General features: G+C 42.3%; 1 protein-coding gene and 1 long non-coding RNA gene across 2 annotated transcripts in view; one reads left to right on the top strand and one right to left on the bottom strand.

The window, feature by feature from the left end:
• The window catches only part of Sh (Potassium voltage-gated channel protein Shaker), a 535,670-nt gene extending 518,946 nt beyond the window's left edge, over positions 1 to 16,724 (bottom strand). The window contains exon 1 of the mRNA XM_075886345.1: positions 14,236 to 16,724. Coding sequence (XP_075742460.1) covers positions 14,236 to 14,288 — 53 coding nt within the window. The 5' untranslated portion in view covers positions 14,289 to 16,724. The remainder of the gene's footprint in view (positions 1 to 14,235) is intronic.
• LOC142796193 (uncharacterized) lies at positions 2,020 to 6,369 on the top strand. Its single transcript, XR_012893607.1, has 3 exons — positions 2,020 to 3,443; positions 3,977 to 4,234; positions 4,828 to 6,369. It is a non-coding gene; the product is annotated as an uncharacterized LOC142796193 (long non-coding RNA).
• Positions 16,725 to 20,670: the final 3,946 nt, after the last annotated feature.

The following is a 20,670-nucleotide window of genomic DNA, read 5'->3' as shown; positions in this document are numbered from 1 at the left end:
CATTAAATTGTAAGAATAATATGCCCGTATTTGTAATAAAGAAATCAACTTTAACAGACCTTTATGCCAATTATGAAGACTATATTCACGTGTATACCCAGGAATCATGTCTGAATCAAAGCTCTACGTCGGCATTTTTTGTACCTGCATACCAAGCGAGAAAAGCTTTTAACCTCAGCTATTTCACAAACACAACGGCAGAAATCTATGCAATACTCTGTGCTTTACGCTTCATATGTTTACAGCCAGATCCGCTTCGATGGGTAGTTACCAGTAACTCACAGTCCTCATTAGTTTCTTTAAAAAGATGCAGCTTGGACAACAAAGCTAGTTAGCTCGCATACGAAATACAGAAGACGTACGCTATAGCAAAAGATTCAAACCCCACCATTATGTGCCTGTGAGTGCCAAGCCACTGTGGAATCACAGGAAACGACATAGCTGATCACATTGCACAAGCAGCACGTCAGGATAATAATATATACCTGTTACCTCTATCGATGAGCGATGTACGGTGTCTAATAAATAAGCTGAGCTGTCAACTGCCTAAGAAAACCTGGTTCAAAAATCTCTGTTGTATAACATTCATCCCAATATAGAATTTAATATTCCGCTAAAGGTTAGCCGATCGATAGAAACAGTCATCCACAGCCTTCGACTTGGTACGGCCTACACGAAGACTTTCCTGTATAGAATAAGGAAAGCTGGCAGTCCTACCTGCTCATGTGGAGAAGCTCAAGAAGACGTGGAGCACATTCTCCTGCATTGTAAAAATCATGACGTACCTCAAAAGAACCTGTTTCAAAAACCTGGGCCCAGATTCACAAAACTCACTTACGAAAACATTTTTGCGCAAGAGAAATTTTGTTGCGTAAGTCGATTCACGAAACGAAAAAACGTCGTAAGAGGCCATAGTTGTCACATTGGCTACTGCAAATAAAGCGCGCTGTGACTGCCCGGGAACATGTCAGCGATGGTGATGCAGTTGCTATATTTGCTTACGTCACTGAAAAGTGCTCGTAAGTGGATTCACGAAGCGAAATTGTGCGTAAAAACAGCATGTCTGAGAGAAAATCCCAAGAGTGGTCCGGACCACTCTTAGGAACAATGTGGCTACTTAGAACCTGCTGCCGCAGCAGTATACTTTGGTGCCCTGGCTGGTTTTGAGTTAATTCACGCCCATTAAGGGCTGCCTGATGACTGCTGGTGCGTTTTTATTTATTTCGGCGCTTTGAGCTTCGCGTGTTGTTTCCCTTGTACGCAGTGGATGGTGTTGACAACTACCACCGTCCAATAAGTTCGAAGTCGCAGTAATTGAAGAATTCTATTGGGCGTCAATGGCATAAAACTACGCATGTAAAGATTTGTGGTTGGATGAAAACCAATGTGATACGTGAATGGTCGGTGCATTCGAACGCGACATGACATAGGATCAACCTTATTTGTTATGTTGTTGTGTTGCGCCCCATCTCATCCAATTAAAAGTGCGACTCGAGACCCTTGCCTCATTGGTGGAAATTACCACCAAAGAGGTTAATGGGAGCACATTCTTTGCACGCTATTGGAAATAAAAATGAGAGGAAGTTTTCAGTGAGGGGTTCATAAAGTTTGTGCTCTAGTGTACTTTCATTGGCTCTAACTGTCCAATGGTTGCGATCTCTGAAATACAGCTGTCGATACACTTTGGGACGATCTGGAACAAAGCGTACTTTGTTCCAGATCGCGCACCCCTAATAGGCTTTGTAAACCAAAGCCTATTAGGGGTGCGCGTGATTACGCATGGAACTACAAACAAATCATGCATCTTCACCCTCACTGTTCAGACACCGATATGGACCATGATAATATGGCAAGCAATCGGAATAAAATGACCCTAGTAACTTTGTATGACACCGAAAATATGCAAACCCTCACAATTCTGGAGCAAACCTTGGCTGAATTCATCACTGCGTCAATTACCAGCCATTTAACTTGGCGTCATTTAATTACCAGTCATTTAACTTATCATTCAAAGGTAGAGCGAGCCACTGACATGTATTTTGTGCGACGCAGCGGCCACTTGACCTGAGAATAATAGCGTTGCGAAGGCGAATCCCCTGTCGCATGCTCTGATCGAAGCAGACGACAAACGCGAGCAGACGACGGCTTGGCCGACAGGCACAGCTTGTGATTGGTTGTGAAGCAATACCCTCTACATCAGCTCACTCCGTGACGTTGCCAAAACACTTCTTTCATCTGGCACGCCTGTCCTGTTCGTCATATCACCCCCCTCGCACATAAGAGAAATTTTTTTCACGCCGTGAAAATAGTGCAAGTACTTTCTAAGAGCTCTCTTACGTGCGGTGCAGTTGTCGAAAACAACATGGCGTCGTAAACAGCATATCGGTCGGTGTGACTTTCAGCAAATGCTTCTCGCATGAGTTACTTCAGCGTTTGACCGGATGTGTTGTGATTACAGCAGCTCTTTCAGTGCGTGGGAGCAGCGCGGAAAGCTGTGGCAGTGCAATGGTGTACGGTGAAGCGCAGCGAAGCCTGTGCGTCGGTGTGGTTATCAAGCGGGGATCGGCGTCGATGTATCGACGGCAACTAGCACTCGAGAAGCCTGCAATGTGTGTTTGTGTGCCGGTAACAGTTCGTTCGCTTGACTTTCCAGTCTCTCAGTTGGGTGCTGTGCGACATTTCGGATTGACAGCGTTTTGACACGTTACTTGAGTGACCCCAAGTACGTACGGAAACGTATGAACTACGCGCTCGGTTCTTGCTTCGCCACTAGTTAACCCGTACGCTTCTATTTACTTGAGAGCAATGTACTGTTCGGGAGTGAAACGATGTTCGTTGTGAACAGTGGTGCTGTGTTGACGTTCCAAGACTTGTGAACAAGCTGTGCTCGTGTGACCGAAAATTGAAAGACAGCGTTGATAACTGTTTTGCCCGGCAAAGTTGTGGTGGGGCAGCTTGGCGCTTTTGTTTATTAAGTCATCACTTCTCCTTTTTGTGATAACCATAGTCCTAGCGCTGTGATGTGATCAACCAAAACTGCGAGATGCTACATTCTGTTGTGGATCGTGTTACTTTGGAAGCGCGCCTAGACTGTTCTTCGGTAACAACTTGAGAGTTCTATGTGGCAGCGAGAACCCGTGAACGTCAAGCTTCCCTTCGGCCCCCAGAAAAAGCAAAGATTTCACCGGTGCCTTGCTTTGGATGAAGTTGTAGGCCAATATCGCCTAACTACAGGTTTCCGAGTTCGTCTGGCCATCGTTTTTCACGGCACTAGAGCCTTGACAACAGCCGGTCATGGCCAGTTCTTACACTTTATCATTGGACGTGCACGCCTGGCCAGCCCTTCATTGCTGTCATTGGCCGCTTCCAGTCAGCAGATGCCCTTTGCCTGTTGGCCGTACTTGGTTCCTCATGACACCGACGGCTACTAAATGCTGCCATCGGTGAGTTCACCTTGCAGAACTAAATTTCACCAGTGCTATAATTCATGCAGTTCTATAACGTGTGCAAGTTTTTAAGCCCATCAGATGTAATGTTTCTCTATGGTAAGTTGAAGCATGAAAAATATACTACTACTGTTATATACATACATATATTATGGAGCAAATACATAAAAAGTTTTTTGTGATTTGATACAAGTGAGCTCTTCTTTGATTATGAGGTTGGGCCTGTCGATTGACCACGTTTGATAGTTGGAAAGTTAATGTGAATTTATTTTTCAGAAGCCAGGTTGCACTTAAAAAATGTTTGTTATTTTGGAAAATTAGTTCTATAGACGATTACCACTGTGCTAGTACTATACTTCAGTAGGACATATATATTGCGGTACGTAAATTTTACATGAGGCTTCAGTTTATTTCAAAGTGATTATAGCAGATTTTGGTCACATTAACGAAGTGATAGCTTCCTCAAATAAGTATTAGAAGTAAGTGCTTTAATGATTGTTTTTAAATATCTCGTTTTTGGCTCTTCACAGATCGCAGAGATTGGTTTGTTAAGGTCCTGTGATTCATCTGTTGAACATTCTGGCACATCAATCCTCATCATTACTTGGAGCACCTGTACAAAAATAGGAAGGACGCGTTCTCCCTAACTATGCAAGCCTATGTCACTGCTGGGGCTGTTATCATTCAGCGGATGGGGCGTGGAAGCATGCATGGCAGCCTCCTCTGGAAGGACTGCGATCTGCTTGGGAGCTTCGAGCGCACAAAAGTGGCTAACGGCTGGCTGCAAGGTTAGTTTTTCTTTAATACATACGATTACGTGAACACCACTTACTGTGCACAAATTGAAAACCCAAGCATGGTTGCTTTCAGTGGATACCTGTAGTATTCTTACACATAATTCTTATTCAACATTTATAGAACTAAATTGCAAGATAATTGAGAATGTTGAAAGCTGAAAGCCTGCAGCTTATGAATGAAACTCCAATAATCTGAGGCTCAAAAGCTTGTGCTTTGAAACGAGCACAAATACTTTGATTCCTTATTGAGCTCTCGAGCTTGTGACTCCCTCTGTGGATCAAGTGCTCTGGAAGGAAATATCAAGTGGGTGAAAATTGCCTGGCTGTTTACAACTTGTAAGGAGAAAGACCTATTGAAGAAGCTTCAGATGACATAGGGCCAGTAACTGCATCTTTTACCTAATGTAGCTTTTTATCTCTCAGTGCTGTTGCTTATGTTTCAGCCGAACATGTTCACCACGATTGCATAGTGATATATATTTTTCTACAAATTGTACCTGACCTAAGTATGCATTGTTGATCTCTAAAGGTGACGTTCAGTGTGTTTCAAAGCCATGGCTTCTCATTTCTCTGTCTGTGGGTAGCCTATTTCAGCAGCAGAGCGATGCAGCTAGCACACATGCAATCCAAGTCATGGAGCGCTCCTTTGGTGTTCTGTGCAGGACGCAGCATATCCATCCGGCAAGACACTGGTATCAACAATAATGGTGAGTGTTGGTGGCACCTGTGGGAGCCCATTGTGTTTGTTGCGTATGATTATTTCCCCTGATGAAGTGCATTTTTGAAAGGTTTTTTTCATTTAGAATAATAGATGTCAGCAACAAGCACACTCATAATCCACAAGTTCTTTGTGTCTTCTAGACTGCCCATTTGCTCCTATACGCAGTATAGTGAGCTGGCTATGTTAGACAGCCTTAAAGTTAGGAACATTGGCTGTTGCGTTGTAATGCAGTCTAACTTGTATTTCTTAGTGAACTTATTTGTGGTCTGCTTCTCGCACCTAGTGTAAAGTCAAAATAGAAGAAACTTTATTGGCTTTTTATGTCTGGCAGAAGTTTCATGCCTTCATCTATAACATTGTAGTTTTGCTCTTGTATCATATTAAACATATTTTCAGTCTTCACTGTTTGTGTGTGTGTGTGTTGAGGCTTGTCATTGGCTTCTGAAAATACAATATCTGTAAATATGAGCACATAATTGGCAACTATACACTCTTGCATGTAGCATGGTTGTAACAATGATCTGTATTTTTCTAAGTTCCAGAATAAAACAAGGGGTTTGGTGCTCCACGGTCATGTACAGTGTATCAAGAACAGAGCACAGAAGACCAATAAGTATAAAGGGACTGCCAGTGACTGTTCTCCTGCTCAAAGTTTACAACAGCAGAAAGAGCACATTGTGATGTCAGGAGCAGCTGCTGCTTAACTTCTTAGCAGTGCATTATTCAGCAGTTCATTTGCTTGCATTCAAAATTATTTAAATTTTGCATGGAAGATACCAAACTATGACACTAATTTAAAGGCTGCTGTAGTGTTAGTGGGCAAATATTTTTGAGCTGAAGTTTTTAACATGTGTGTTAACTGCCTGCGTGCCTCTACATTTACATGCTAGAAATCACAGCATCCATGGTCGCCAATGGTAACTGTGTCTGCATTCTTTGTAGTACAAGAAGTAAAGCCATGGATGCAGTAATCATGTACTTAGTCGATGTAATCCTTCAGTGTACACTCATTTGTATAGCACCAATGATGCCATGAGTGTATAAGCTCTGGGAAGTGAATCTATGTGGATTATTTTATTTGGAAGGAAGTAGATCATCACTACTCCTAGTATATCTTAACAGAAGATTTTAGTGCTTGGGTATTATCCCACTGCCTGTCCGTCCTTCAACAGTCTACTTATCTACTGTGTAAGTGTAACTTTTTAAATGTATACTTTGCTCGGATAGGTTTGTTCATAATGTAATGCAGGTGACTTATCATCTATGCAGCTCTACTCAGACTAGAAATAAAAGTACTTATTTTTATATGTAGCTATACCATGCATTCACTTGTGTTTTTCTAGGTGCCTGTACAATTGTTTAGCCCTACAAAAGTGCTGGTATACTCTAATATTGAATCTGGCATCTTAAAATAGTTTGTTAGTGGAAGTAAGAATGTGTTTACAATCAATATTACTATCCTCAGATGAACTGTGAAAACTCTGTGGAAATTTATTTACATTTTTTTAACTTTGTGAAGGCAAATGTTGTTATGTTCTTATATTGTGGTCCCTGTTTCATGCAAATGACATATAATTACTTTGCAGTGGCATAGTATTAGTTGTTATTTTACACATATGTGCTGAGCAACATCGCTGTTGAGGCCAGCAGCAAGACATACATGCAGTGCACGGAAGCATCACCTCACATAGTGTACAGTCTTTGCCTACCAGTAAACTCAATATTTTTCAAGCAGACTAATAGACAGCTGTATGGGAACTGTGCTGATGTGCAAACTTTGAAGTCTTCTTGAGGAGTGTTTTTCATCATTTTTGTCCAAGTGAAGTAGCTACCCAAGGCCACAACTGGTGGGAATGTGGTGGTTTCCTCTCCCCAAAAGCACTCTTACCAGCTGCCTCAATGTTAGCATGGGGTGAATTCACAAACTGGAAAAATAATTGGTCTTTGTTTTCTTGGCCGAAAGAGTCGCTTCCACCGTTGAGCCACCACGACGCGCCAGAATAGAAACTTTTAGTTAAATAAAGTTGATTCTACTTTTGAGAAGTGTTTTGGGGAAACGAAATGGCACCTATAGCTGTCAATATAAACACTGTTTGCACCAAGGAGCTTAGTAGCTTATAATTGTATTATTCATGTTTTGTCTGGAATTTACTCGTGCTGTGCCAACTTTCAGCCCAAGTGTCCTAACATGCTTTGTTAGTGAGTTGTGAATGAGCCAAGCTATGTAAATAAACAGAGTGATATTGCAGACATGTACAAAATATTGATGCACAGCCCTTTTCTTTAGCATGACATTGTCAAGGGCTTTATTCTTGTGTTTTTTATAAAAACTGCTTGTCACAGGGCAGCAGCAGAAAACTATGCATCAAGCTTTTGCGAGATAATTCGAGAAACACCGTGTTTAGACATAACAGTGCCGGTGGATATCTCTCGTAAGTTACTTTCTGTAGTATATTCAAAATGAGTGTATTAGAATTGTTGTTTTATAGCCATTCATTTTAATATTTACACCTGAGAGTATTTATGTGTGTATGGGTGTACATATGTATATGTGTGTGTGCGTATATGTATGTACGTACGTATGTATGTATGTATGTATGTATGTATGTATGTATGTATGTATGTATGTATGTATGTATGTATGTATGTATGTATGTATGTATGTATGTATGTATGTATGTATGTATGTATGTATGTATGTATGTATGTATGTATGTATGTATGTATGTATGTATGTTTGTATGTATGTATGTATGTATGTATGTATGTATGTATGTATGTATGTATGTATGTATGTATGTATGTATGTATGTATGTATGTATGTATGCATGTATCTTTTAAATGAGAATCCGTTGATCATTGGTGAGTAAGTTTGGTAATGATTTGGCTGAATTTGTTTCTAGTTATTTTTCTTTTGAGCCATTATACATTTCAATTTGTTTTGTACTGCATAAAAATAAATGTAACCTTACACAGAATATGTGTGTTCGAAGAAGTTTCATTTACCAACCTACAGTCATGGGCAAGAAATTGGGTAAAATGGAACGAACCTGCGAAGATTAGTTTCGAGCATAGCTACTCTACATGGCATATCTCGTACACATTGCGTTGGTTAAATATGTCGATTTCAACCTTTCAATTTTAATCAGAATAAGCAAGCTCTCACCCGTGGTTGTATATGTGTGTGATATTTATGCATACTGTGATACCGGTTCGCAATTACAATTAAGGTCACAAACCTAGTCAAGCTGAATACACGATTTTTGTCCATGCACCTTTCATCTGCACTGGAACTGTTGTTAATAAAAAATAAACTTCAGTTTAGAAATTTATTCTAGTAGCCAAAAGCAGGGTATCTCTTTATCACACAAATCAAATTGCCATTGTTCTGTTCCATTCTGGACAATACGGGATCCTCTCAGCAGAACTCGATTAACTGCTATAGTTCATTTTAACCATTGACAGCGACATTACACTGAAGCGTGCAGCATGACAAATAGCGGGAGAGAAGACACAAACTAATCACTCTGTTTGCATCAGCTCTAACTGTCCATGCTCTTTGGTCTTGCTGCATGTGATGATGCCCACCAAATTATCACGAAAGCGTGTCCCTACAAAGGCAGTCAACTTGGCTGCAAGCAGTTAGCTCACTGCATGTGTAGATTTTCTTCAAAACACCGTGAAGACTGATTGCTGGTCGAATATCCAAACACGAGAAAAGTAATATACCAGGTATGATATTGGTATTTCAGCACTGGACACTTTTGCGATAAGAGAGGATGGAGGAGAAAATTATGAACCCTGAATTGTTTAATTTTTGAAGGAGCACAGTACAGCGCTTTTGGGTCAAAAGGGGAGTGAAAGAAGCAAGTGCGAAAGCCTACTTCTCAAAAACTTAGTACCCGTCACCACGCATAATGTCAGGCCGGGCAACTTCTTGAAAAAAAAAAAAAGTGCTTAGTGATTCTGCGAATCGAACCAAGTACCTCCTAGATTGTAGTTGAGCGCTGTAACCGCTCGTCCACTGCAGCAGTGCTTGTGTTCGCCTTATTGCTGATATATCGTCATTCCTTCGAATGAAGCCAAATGCAAAAACGTCCCGTGAAACTTTATCAAAAATAGAAAAAATAGTTAGAATGCATTTTCCCAAGGTTACTAGAAGATAGAAACCGCCACGTGTGATTGTATAACCGTGCGCTATTTCATCTTGTACATTACTGTCATGACGTTGGGATAGCCGGCTCTAACGTACGCTACCTTCTCATAGTTTTCCAAATATAGATAAGAAAATAAAAATATATATCGGCCTGTGACACCGCTAATCAACTATTATGAGTTCACTGTCACTAGTGTCACTTTCACTAGATGAATGCTCAGTTTGCTTTCATTATCGTTATTTAGGAAATTTTTGGCTCATTAACTGAACTCTCTTAATTAGCATTGATTCTCACACCTAAGGACAGTCACACTTCATCTCGCTTTCTGAGTGGCTGTCACTCTCATATATCGCGTACTCCACTTTTTTATGCTCTCCGAGCATCTGACCCTGTTTTGTGGAGACTTTCCCTGACGTCTGCTGGGCCAGAAAATTGTCTTTATTATCTATCAATTTCAAGCTTTCGCGAAGCCGAAACGAGAGTCTCTCTCTCTTTTCATCCTTTTCGCACGTGTGATAACGTCTCTCGACCTCAAGACTCGTATACACGTCCCTTGCTTTGTTTGCGCACTCAAACAACGCTGGGCGAAATATTTGCACCGTGTTTTGTGAAAAGCATTAGCACTGAGACACCTCCCGACGAGTCTCCCTCATTTTACGTAGACATATACCTAAGCGTAAGCGTATGCACGTTCTCGCATTCCGGCTTTATAAAAATGCTGCGGTGCATGGAACCAGCGAAATTGCGCTCACAATTTCATTTGATTACAGCTGTTATCTATTTCTGCACAATTCGTCTGCAGGCACCAAAGTCGCTCATGTGTCTTGTAATAAGAATATTGTAACAAAGGCTACCTTTGACTATAGGTACAAAACACCCTTACGTTCACCACTATACCGTGCTAGATTGCACCGAATTAGTTAAGTAGCAGCGCAGCTTCAATGAAATGTAAGGTAACTGGTCGCGTTAAATATGGGAAGACATTCGAGGCACATTTTCAAACATTGCATGCATCGATTTATGTGTGGTTTCATTTATGTGGTACACCTGGAGTGTTGTTTACTTGTACTTGGCGAGATAGTGCATGGATTGCTCGATGACTTAAGGCCATCGAGCAATTTCGTTTTTAGCTACAGTCGTTGATGAAAGGCGAGTGCTTGGCTTTGCACAGCCCGCCAAAACGCCTATTACAACGTACGCGGCATCCCGTAAGCGCTGTAGCAGACGCTCGCGGAACTGAAACTTAGATGCAGCAAATCATTGGCTGTCATCGTATACTCTCGATGCTAGACGCTTTGCGTGCTACCTTGATATTATCGGCACACACTTCTTTCTTTCCTTGTCGTTTCATCAGCTATCGTGTGTCCTCCTTGCCCTCTTAAGTGCCGAATAGGTTAAATTCATACCCGCGCTATAGTAATCCCTCCAGATAAGAGAACTTTTGGCTAAGAAAATGCGTAGCCAAAGAGAAAGCTTTGTGAATTCGGCTCCCAATTCTTTGGATAAGCGGCCTCCATCAATTACAAAAATCTTGGGTCTATGGCCAAAAGATTAGCTACAGGCCACTGCGGCGCGTGCAGTCGTTCACTTTTTCGAGGACTCAGAAATAGTTCAAAAGTACTAAAAAAAAACAAATGCACTTCACTTTTAACCGGCATGTTTCATAACAGTATTTTTGTGTTTCACCACGACAATTTTGGGGAAACGTTTCTGAAAACAGTTCAGTATTTAGGCGACAAGATCACCTTAGACATTTTTATTTAACTTTCGCATTTTCTGTGAACACTTAAATTAGCGTATTGTGGACACATTTCTGTGTGGTGTAAACATCAGTGTTGAAAAACGTGAACTCATTGTGTAACTGTTGTGCTATGTACATATGTATAGCCATGTGTTTGCTAAAAAATGTGCGATGTCGACTTTTCTGCAAGACAAGAGGAGTAGCCTGCGACACGTATTGACACCAACCTCTCCTTACATACATTTAATTTAAAAAAAGTCAGCTTGAATTAGTTGTGCGTTCAGCGCTGTGTGTGTCTGCCTCTATTCCTATAGGGGCCCCTTGTTTTTGGCTGGCTAAAGCTGTCATAAACATTCAGCCAACCCAAAAAAATATATGTAGTCTTGGTATACCAGGGCTTGATTGATGAATGTGTGGGGTTTAACGTCCCAAAACCACGATATGAATATGAGACATGGCGTAGTGGAGGGCTTCGGAAATTTCAACCACCTGTGGTTCTTTAACGTGCAACCAAATCTGAGCACACGAGCTTACAGCATTTCCGCCTCCATAGGAAATTCAGCCGCCGCAGCCGAGATTAGATTCCGCGACCAGCGGGATCGCGAATGGCGACGTCAATCAACACCGACGGCACGTTAGTCAAGGAAGCCGAGCGTAAGAGGCTTGAACGCGTCCCCCCCCCCCCCCCTCCTTGACTTTGCGTTTCAAATTAGTCGAGTAAACGCTACACCGAGTTAAACCCTTTTTTCCAGCACCCTCGTCAAGGCCCGTTTCAACCGGGTCAACGCCATGCGCACCGCTGCTTTTTCGCATCTCATCAGGGTTTCCTTCGAGAAGATGGTCGATAGTTTTTTTTAAATCTTTCTTGGGGACCTTCGACGCAAATATTTTTGTCTGTCTGTCTGTATGTATGTATGTATGTATGTATGTATGTATGTATGTATGTATGTATGTATGTATGTATGTATGTATGTATGTATGTATGTATGTATGTATGTATGTATGTATGTATGTATGTATGTATGTATGTATGTATGTATGTATGTATGTATGTATGCCCATTTGTCTGTTTGTCAACCTTTAACGGCACCGTGCACTTTAAACGGTATCAGCGCATATCCCAAACGGCTGACCCTATCCGCAGCGCCCACCAATGCTGCTCAAGCTTCAGCGTTCATACTTGGCCCTGCCGCAGGGGTCTAGTGTCTAAGGTACTCGGCTGCTGACCCGCAGGTCGCGGAATCAAATCCCGGTGGCAGCGGTTGCATTTCCGATGGAGGCGGAAATGTTGTGGGAACGTGTGCTCAGGTTTGGGTGAACGTTAAAGAAACCCAGGTAGTCGAAATTTCCGGAGCCCTCCACTACGGCGTCTGTCATAATTATATATGGTGGTTTTGGGACGCTAAAACCCGCATATCATTCAATCAACCGTTCATACTTGTGCGATTGTCAGTTAAAAAGCAAATATCACGCATATCAGAGGCACTATATTAACACGTATATTCTCTGTATGTGCGTATTTTACTAGAAAAAGCATACATAAGTTATTCTAAGGACAGTAGCGTTTATCACGCGGCGCTGACCACGTAACGCTTGCACGAAAAGGGAAGCGCTTCCTACGCTTTCCTAAGACAACACGATGATGGCACCTGCCCGTCACCTTTTTTTTTTTTTTGGTACATCTGTCTGTTAGTTCTCATTTAAGACTTTTGCCGCTTCAAAGTATACACTGATCAATTAGACAACGCTGTACGCAGCAGCTTACATTTTCCTTCAGATTTACATTCTCAATTCAGTTCCGCTTAAAGAGCCAGGAATGTGGGCATTTTAGTCATAGTTTTTTGGATATAACCAGCACAGGATTTGAACAAAAGTGTGCTTACGAAGCAGCAAGTACAGGCATTGGTTATTGGTAACCTGGTCACAGGCGGAACAGTTCGGCTTTACACACTTTTGATTGAACATTCTGGCAATTCGCCTTGGCTCGCGCTATCTCCACCTGCTCGCGTTGTGCACGCAAACTTATAGAAACCGTCTAAAATAACCTTTTGGTTTTCTAATATATAGTCGCTCCCTGCACCGAGTGATGGCAACAGTTCTTTGGCGATGAAGCTCCCTGAAAAGTAAACAAAGAACCACGCATGACAATGCCTCGCTTCAAAGAAACAGAATCCTAATGCTTCAAAAGAACACGAAATAAAAAAAGCAATATGTTTATGCATATATGGTAACACATACACAAACACAAAATAAAGTTCTGAAAGTTCGCTAGCGTGCATAGAATGGGTGCAGACCACACCTCGTTGTGTACTCGACCCCGCGGAAAGTTCGTGCCACCGTTGAGGACAACCTCGTAATCGAGTGTGCTGAGACATTTAGATGTATGACCCAATGTTTCTTGGAGGAAGGTTTTCGCTAAGACTGCATTGGTTACCGGGCTGTTGTTTTGCACAGTGCTAACGAAGGTAGTAAAAAACGGCTGGCCTGCTGGTTTAATTGTTGCGCAGATCGACGAGTGGTCTTGCTGCTTCGGCGGGCACAAAAGAAGCTGCAACGTTCACATTTTCCTCGTCGATGGCCGTTGGTAATACAGCACAAAACGTCGTTTCCGGAAATCATCTGCAGATGGTCTTGAACGGTGCCGTGTGGGTTCTTTCTTTCCTGACCATAATAAGAGCAGAGGTAAGGTTGATGGCAGCAAACTGCCTCAAGTGAATCAGCAATGAAGCAGACCCATCAAAGGTGCTGATCAATGTTGTGTACTTTAAGAGCGCTATATATGCTATATATGCTATATAGCTTAGAGTTTATATAGGTAGATTTCGTGTGAATGCACAAAAACATCGTTTAGTTTGCTGTTATTATAGTTAAAACAACAGTGCACCCGGAAACAAACGAAGAAGAGAAAGGCCACAAAAACGGGATTGGATGGTGCGCTGGCATATAAATGGAAATTGAGTGAATCACTTAACATTCGTCACCTTTGATAACTTGGTAGTGTTAATACTACCTAATGCACCTATGGCATGACATGCGGATTTCCACGTATCTCAATATATAAAATGACTGCGAGATGGCTAAGAACTTGTCTTGGAAATTACAAAGCACATCATATGCATGACGCGAGTTCGACGTTACGACCTGACATGTGTCACGCCTTGACAATTTTGAAGAATATCTTGCTGATGAAACGGCCACCAGAGCTCGAGGGTGCAGGCGATGCTGCCGATAAAACAAACGCCTACGTTTTCCCAAGGTTTTGTAGTAAATGGTTTCTCATGCAAAGACAATAAAAAAGTTATTTCGCAGAATAATTCTGCAGGATATTTTGATGATTCAGCTATCTCTTCCCCCTTGATTACTGGCACTCACCTGTACGGTATCCTGTCGTGCATCTCGAGTAGGTTACTGTCACTCAGTGTCATTGTCCAGAGCTTCGAGAAAGGCGAGCACCCACGTGACCCAGCCAGGGTTCTCGCACTGGACCGTGCTCCCACTCTTGCGAGCGAGAGAACCGCACTGAAATACTCACTACCACTCACTACACTACCATGATGTCAACTATTGGTGCACGGCCACGAAACGCAGTTGTCCTTGCGCCGTTGTCGGCCTCTGCGGTGACAGACAGTCGACGTGCTCTTGGAGTATGCCGCACTGGTCTGCGTTCTACTTCTGGAGAGTCGGTCACATGTACAGAGAAACTCATGCAATAAATGTGGCTGTTCCTCTGAGTAATATACTCTGCTTAGTGTTTTCTTGACCTCATGGTGTCACGGAGAAACTGAGTTGTTGTTGGAGACAATAATGCTCTTGGTCTTAGCGGGAAGTCATTTTTCAGTATCCGATGCATACAATTCGTAGAGCGTCGTTTAGATAGCTCTCAAAACCTTGAGCCATTCATTTACTCTTCAAAGCTGAATGCGGTTAGTGGTTTCTCTAGACCGGAGGCAGTGGCACGGCTTTGCTCAGTGTTTCAAAGATCTGTGAAAGTGGAAGCATTGCTTTCTTTAGAGAAGACACTGTTGCTTCAAAAAATGCGAAGAAAGAGATGCCAGATGAAGAAATCTCACCGCCTGAGGCACTGATTGCAGCTTTTTTTTCTAAGGGTCGAAAATGAACCCCTCCTCACTTTTTGTGAATTCCAACGGCACAAAGCGATGACAATTAAAAGATTTCTGTGACGTTCACCTAGCTCATTCAAGTCGTAGAGAACTTATGAGAAGTCGACAGCTATCACAAAAGCACTGCATCACATATGTGCCGCGGTATGAGTTGCATACCATAGATTTTGAAATCAGGACTTCTTGCGTGGGATGCCAACTGATAGCTATTATGACGCCAACCACTCTGCCGGATTGAGGCGCACGACTTCTTGCTCATTCCGTGAAAAAAAGTTCATCTGATTCTTCCGACGGAAACAAACGTTTGGGTCTGAATCGTGAGTGGACAAATGAGAGCGGGCCTTTCTTCATAGATGACCAGAGCGAGCACGTCGTAAGAAATAATATTGGAAGCAAACAACATATGGTGATACGATGAATCTCACCATCCAGATCAGTTTGCGACCGAAAGATGAAAAGCGGCCGATGATAGTGTGCAAGCGATAAAAGGACAACTCAAGCCTTTCGCTGTACCTCACCTGACGAAAAAGAATGGAGCAATGAGTCAACTGTTCACGCCACCAGATTCACTTGAAAGGTGACAAGGGCAACAGTCACGCACATGGATGCAGGTAGAAGCCGAGAAAAGTAATCTCAACCGGAAGTCCACTTACTGCAATATTTTCTTGACTTCGAGACTGCAGTTACAATGAACGCTTGATTGCATGTTAGAAAGAGAAATGACAGGGTATGCTAGCCATATCATCACATTTGGTCCTGCCTTTGATTACTCTAGACATTCTAGTCATTGACGTTTTTACGAGGCATGAGATTTATTTCTCGACCACTGGTGGCTTTTGTAGGTGGCTGTTTGATGTGTAAGGTATACTGGGTGGTCAACGTGCTGCGCTTTTTCTCGGCATCTTCTTGACTATTCCTGATGGTTCGTTTTTACAAGCACTGCTACAATTTCGTTTCTATTTCACCGTAATAATAAAAGACTGAGAATAAATGCTGTACACTTAATGTCATAAGAAAGATTTCAAAAAAATTCTTTTTCAACCGCAAAAGGGAATGTGATTTTACCCGCGTAGGGAAATGGCACACATAAGGAAACACACGTTCGTATATAACACACTGGGTGTTTTTATTTCAAACTGACAAGAGACTAATAAGTACCTATCATTGAAAGCTCCTCAAGTAATCTTAGTGGTCATAGGAATTCAGTAAAAAAAGCCACACGGCTGCGGGTTTCCATAAAGGACTATCAATGTCAAGGCAATTAGCGGGGCTCATTAAAAAAAGGCTTCTATGTGAGCAGGTGCGACATACGTGTACCAGAGAAATGCAGATTATATTGATATTTGTGCAAAAGTCGCAACAGTCTTACAAGTAATGAAAATGATTGCAGTGAATGTTTACGACCCATTATTGTCAATGTTTTACACGGATGTATATGTCCTGTGCATATACGATGTGAAACAATGTCCGCGCAAGTTATTATTACAGAAAAATAAGCGCGAACCCTTATTTTCTTTCGTTTACATAAAGAATACCGCACCAGAAACCATAAATTGTAAATCTTCGATCCTCATAAGAGGTTGTGTCGCACTGCTACACAGGCATGAAAAAATCTTGAGCTCCTGTCTTGAATGAACAGTATGAACTATGCACAATTATTTTACCATATTACCCTAAAATAAGAAAAAAGGTTTCCAAACTACACTTTGATTATTTGAAGCAAGGTCACTTACAAAGTTTGTTCGCCGAATCAAAAACTGATACAGTAAAAAAAAAAAACGGATCGACTAACGACTGGCAGGCCTTGCCTTCGTAACACCCTCTTAATGATATTGTACTTCTATTTTCAGGTATTTCTATCATATATAGTCATTTTCTGCACAAGGTTCAGCCTGTACAGCTGAGCGTATAATGAAATAAGTCTCCTGATGTATCTGCACCTCAGAAAATTTTACAGAATCCAGGGAAAAAAAATATGGACTTGAAGCTGAAGGTACAGACTCTTGAAGTTAGCTAAGAACGAATGCCCCCACTTTCTGAAACAACACTATGTACGGAATGCAATTATTCTGGTAACAGGACCCCAACAGTGCTTAAGTAATACTACAGCTACGGGCACCATTTTGTGTTTATTGTAGAAGTGCCTACGTGAGATCAAGCATTTCAAAATTCACAAAGCACCTTGCGATTTCAAATTATAGTCACGTTAATTTTGTGTGGCTTTCACGTTATAATAGACAGCGAAGAAACAACATGTAGAGGATGCTGTTGATAGTTTACAGTTTAGCAATGCAGGTACTGTTACAGAGACTTGACACCTAAGTCATACGAAGTTAGTGATTCCAACTTAAAGCTCAAATGGAAGCACTGTATACACAAGTTTACACAGCGCCATATGTAAAGCAAGTTCAACTCTATCAATGTGCTTAACACTCGTTGCGTTCAAAGCCACTACCACAGTCTTTGATTATTACCAGGCATTGTTGCGAGTGCACAAACGTACGAAACGCAACGTAAGTGCAATACAAATGGCCCTCGCAGAAGATGCAATTAGAGGAGTTGGAAACCACTGTGATCTTTCGAAAGAATTGCGATGGCAGTGTGAACTGTACCAGGAATAGCACCGACAGCTGAAGTGTGGTGATAGGAAAGAAATATTTAAACAGGAAAGTACAATGAATAGAGTCAGCTCAGATGGCATGGCCAGTTCATTTTTTTCAATCGACTCTGGCACAAAGCTTGCTTGCTACTGCGGTGTTGAGAGAACGATAACAAATCACAAAGGGAACTCGATAAAACAACGCACCTTGACCAAGAAGCCTTCTTCTGGAGAAACTCGAAGCTATCAAGTGGTGTGGCTGATGTATCTTACGGAATACCTTACCCAAACAGCAAGTTATCGTCACGAGTGGAATTGTAAAAGTACCCCATGGCTATTTGACATTATGAAAACCTAAGTGTCGTTTTGTCGTGATAGGATGGCACTGTGTGCACAGACTGCATGTGGATTACAAATTAAACTGACTTACAAACGAAATAAACTGGATTACAAATTAAACTTGACTTGTACATCCGCCATGTTCCAGCATTGCGTCTCGGCAGCAGCGAAGCATGAGTACTTCTCCTTCAAAGAACACAAAAGCGCACGGTCAGCGAGCCTCTGACGCCACGTACTCACGACATGAGGGGCAGCATCCGACTGACCGACTGACCGAGTGGGCACCGTTAGCTCGATGTGACCGCTTCCTACGCTTTAGTGCGGCCCAACCCAAGATCATTTTCTTGCTTTTCTTTCTTCCACCCCAATAGCTTAATGGGCAGACAGCACGCGCGCATCATACTTCTCGCGACTGGGTCCCCTCTCCCTGTTTGCCCTTTTTCTTCCATTTCGGTCAGGGCGCTCACGTCGCGGTCGCACTGTGACTCCGGCCAGCACCACTCAGTTAATTTACCAAGGTACAGGATTTTCGTGGGGAAGGAGGAAAGGTCACCACGCTTGGGCGCGCGCGCCAAGGGAAAATGGGAGTCGGCCAGTGAGGAAGGGTCACGGGAGAGAGTCAGACCGACGCAGAGGGAAAACGACACCCTGGCGCTTATGCAGTGGCGGCACTACGAACCATGCGGGTAATGCAGTTGCAGCTTGCTGGGGAACCCGCACGGGCGCAACACGAGATTTCTTGGGGTTTTTCATACGAGGTCAGAGCACATGTCACCCGAGCAAAACGTGTCGGTCCGGCGCATCGTTATGAGACGTATTTCAGCATAAATACTTGTAAATTTAAAACTTGAAATATTTATGGATGAGTTTATTTGTTGGACAAGTTGAAGCCGCATATGAATAGAGACACGAGCGAAACTAATAAATGAATGAAGCAGATATTCCCCGACTCGCGCACTGATGAGTGGACACAAATAAAAAAAAAAACATCGGTAAACTTAAGTTGGACATTAGTGGGAATAGGAGAGGTGAGTCTTTAGAGGTAAGCAAGTTTCGCGATAACAGGATTGCAGAGCGAAATCGGGGCAGCTACGGAAAGAATAGTGGAGCTGGTGGCGTTGCCCCTCTTTCCCTCCTCTTTACCCTCACATTTTTTTCACCCCCATATATCCTCTTTTTCTTCCTGCTAAATCTTACTTGCTTTTCCAACACCTCGCAATGTATTCCGTAGGTGCCTGTGCTTCTGCTCTGTTTTTTTTTCATTATTTTTGTCTGCTTCTTTCCCTCTCTGTGCTTGTATCTTTCCCATATTTTCTACCATGTCACTTTGTTCTTTTTCTTTTATTACCTTTGTCTCTTTCTCGTCTATGTTTCTGTACTGGTTCTGTTGCCTCTTATCGTTTTCTCTTGTCGTTCCCTTTCTTTCTGCTTATCTTCTCTGACTGTCTATATCGCCTTCTTTCTTTCACCAAGCTCAATTTCTCGTCTATCAAAGTTGTTGAATTTCACGTTGGAAAAATAGGCGCGCACTATCTCGGAGCGAAGCATAAGCTGGCGAGGAAGAAGAAATTGGTTCACAATGACGACAGCCATCAGGTGTTGCTCCACGGCATAATGAAAAGCTTAAGAACTTCACTGTAAACGAATTTATAAAAATACGATTCAGAGAAAGGGTTCGGATGCTTGTGAAATGCGATGAACAAGACCGGCACGCTCAAAGTCCGCATTAGCATCAGGTGCCTTGCAGTTCTAATTGCATTCTAATGTTATCACGCATATTCATTTACACAATAGCCTTTTTTTTCTTGCGAAATAATCTAACAAACGGTTTTAAAGCTATATTTTGCTTAACATTTTGAAATACGAACAAACTCTTTTATATAGCAAGGAACCACTCGTTTCATGGCCGGTTCCGTGTGGTGGGTTGCGCCAATGTAAAAGCGGCAATCATTCAATCAAACAATCAATGTCATGGCTGCCTGCCTCCTGTTGAACACAACCACAATAAGCTCCCTCAACGGTAAGAACATCAAGCGTTGACTCGCAGTAGATGAAAAGAAGTAAGGAGTTCAGATGACAGTATTTATTCAGCAAAAAGTTTAAGCGAAATACCAACGAGAAGCGTTAAGCAATTACTTGGAGAGGATTAATTAGATAGCGCCAATAGAATGAATGATTAGAGCTCTAAGCAGCAGCCGAAAAAGTAAAGAGTTTACAAGCACAGAAGCGTTTCAATACATCTCAAGAGAACGTTTTTTATTGTACAAAGACAGTGGCTATAGCCCAGAACTTTGCCCGGAAGCAGGTGGGGGGAAGGGGGTTTGTTGGTTCATGTCGTCATCATCAGCCTCACCATGCGCTCTGCAGAGAAAGAAACTCCTCAGGGTGCCGCCAATAGACCCGTTCCTATGCTTCCTGCGGTGACACTATTCTCGCAAACCTTTTATTCTCGCCAACCCACCTTTCTGTCTCCCCTTTGCGCATTTTCCCTCTATTGAAATACACTCAGCTACCCTCAAGGACGAGTGGTTATCCTGCCTACGCACTACATACCATGCTCATGCCCATTTGTTCTTGATTTTCACGATGTCCTTCAAAGAGCACTAACACAAAAATATTGCATCATGCAATCAAAAGCTATTCTCTCACTTATCACTGCCAGAGAGCTTGTTTGCTCGAACGTGCGATATTTGGAGATAATTTTGTACTGCTCACTTGCAGGTTCGATTTCTGAAAGCGCTAAGTAAA

The sequence above is a fragment of the Rhipicephalus microplus genome, chromosome 2 (assembly GCF_043290135.1).
Source record: "Rhipicephalus microplus isolate Deutch F79 chromosome 2, USDA_Rmic, whole genome shotgun sequence".
NCBI lineage: Eukaryota > Metazoa > Arthropoda > Arachnida > Ixodida > Ixodidae > Rhipicephalus > Rhipicephalus microplus.
Note: the sequence above shows the minus strand (reverse complement) of the source record. Positions and strands in the feature narration are given on the sequence as shown.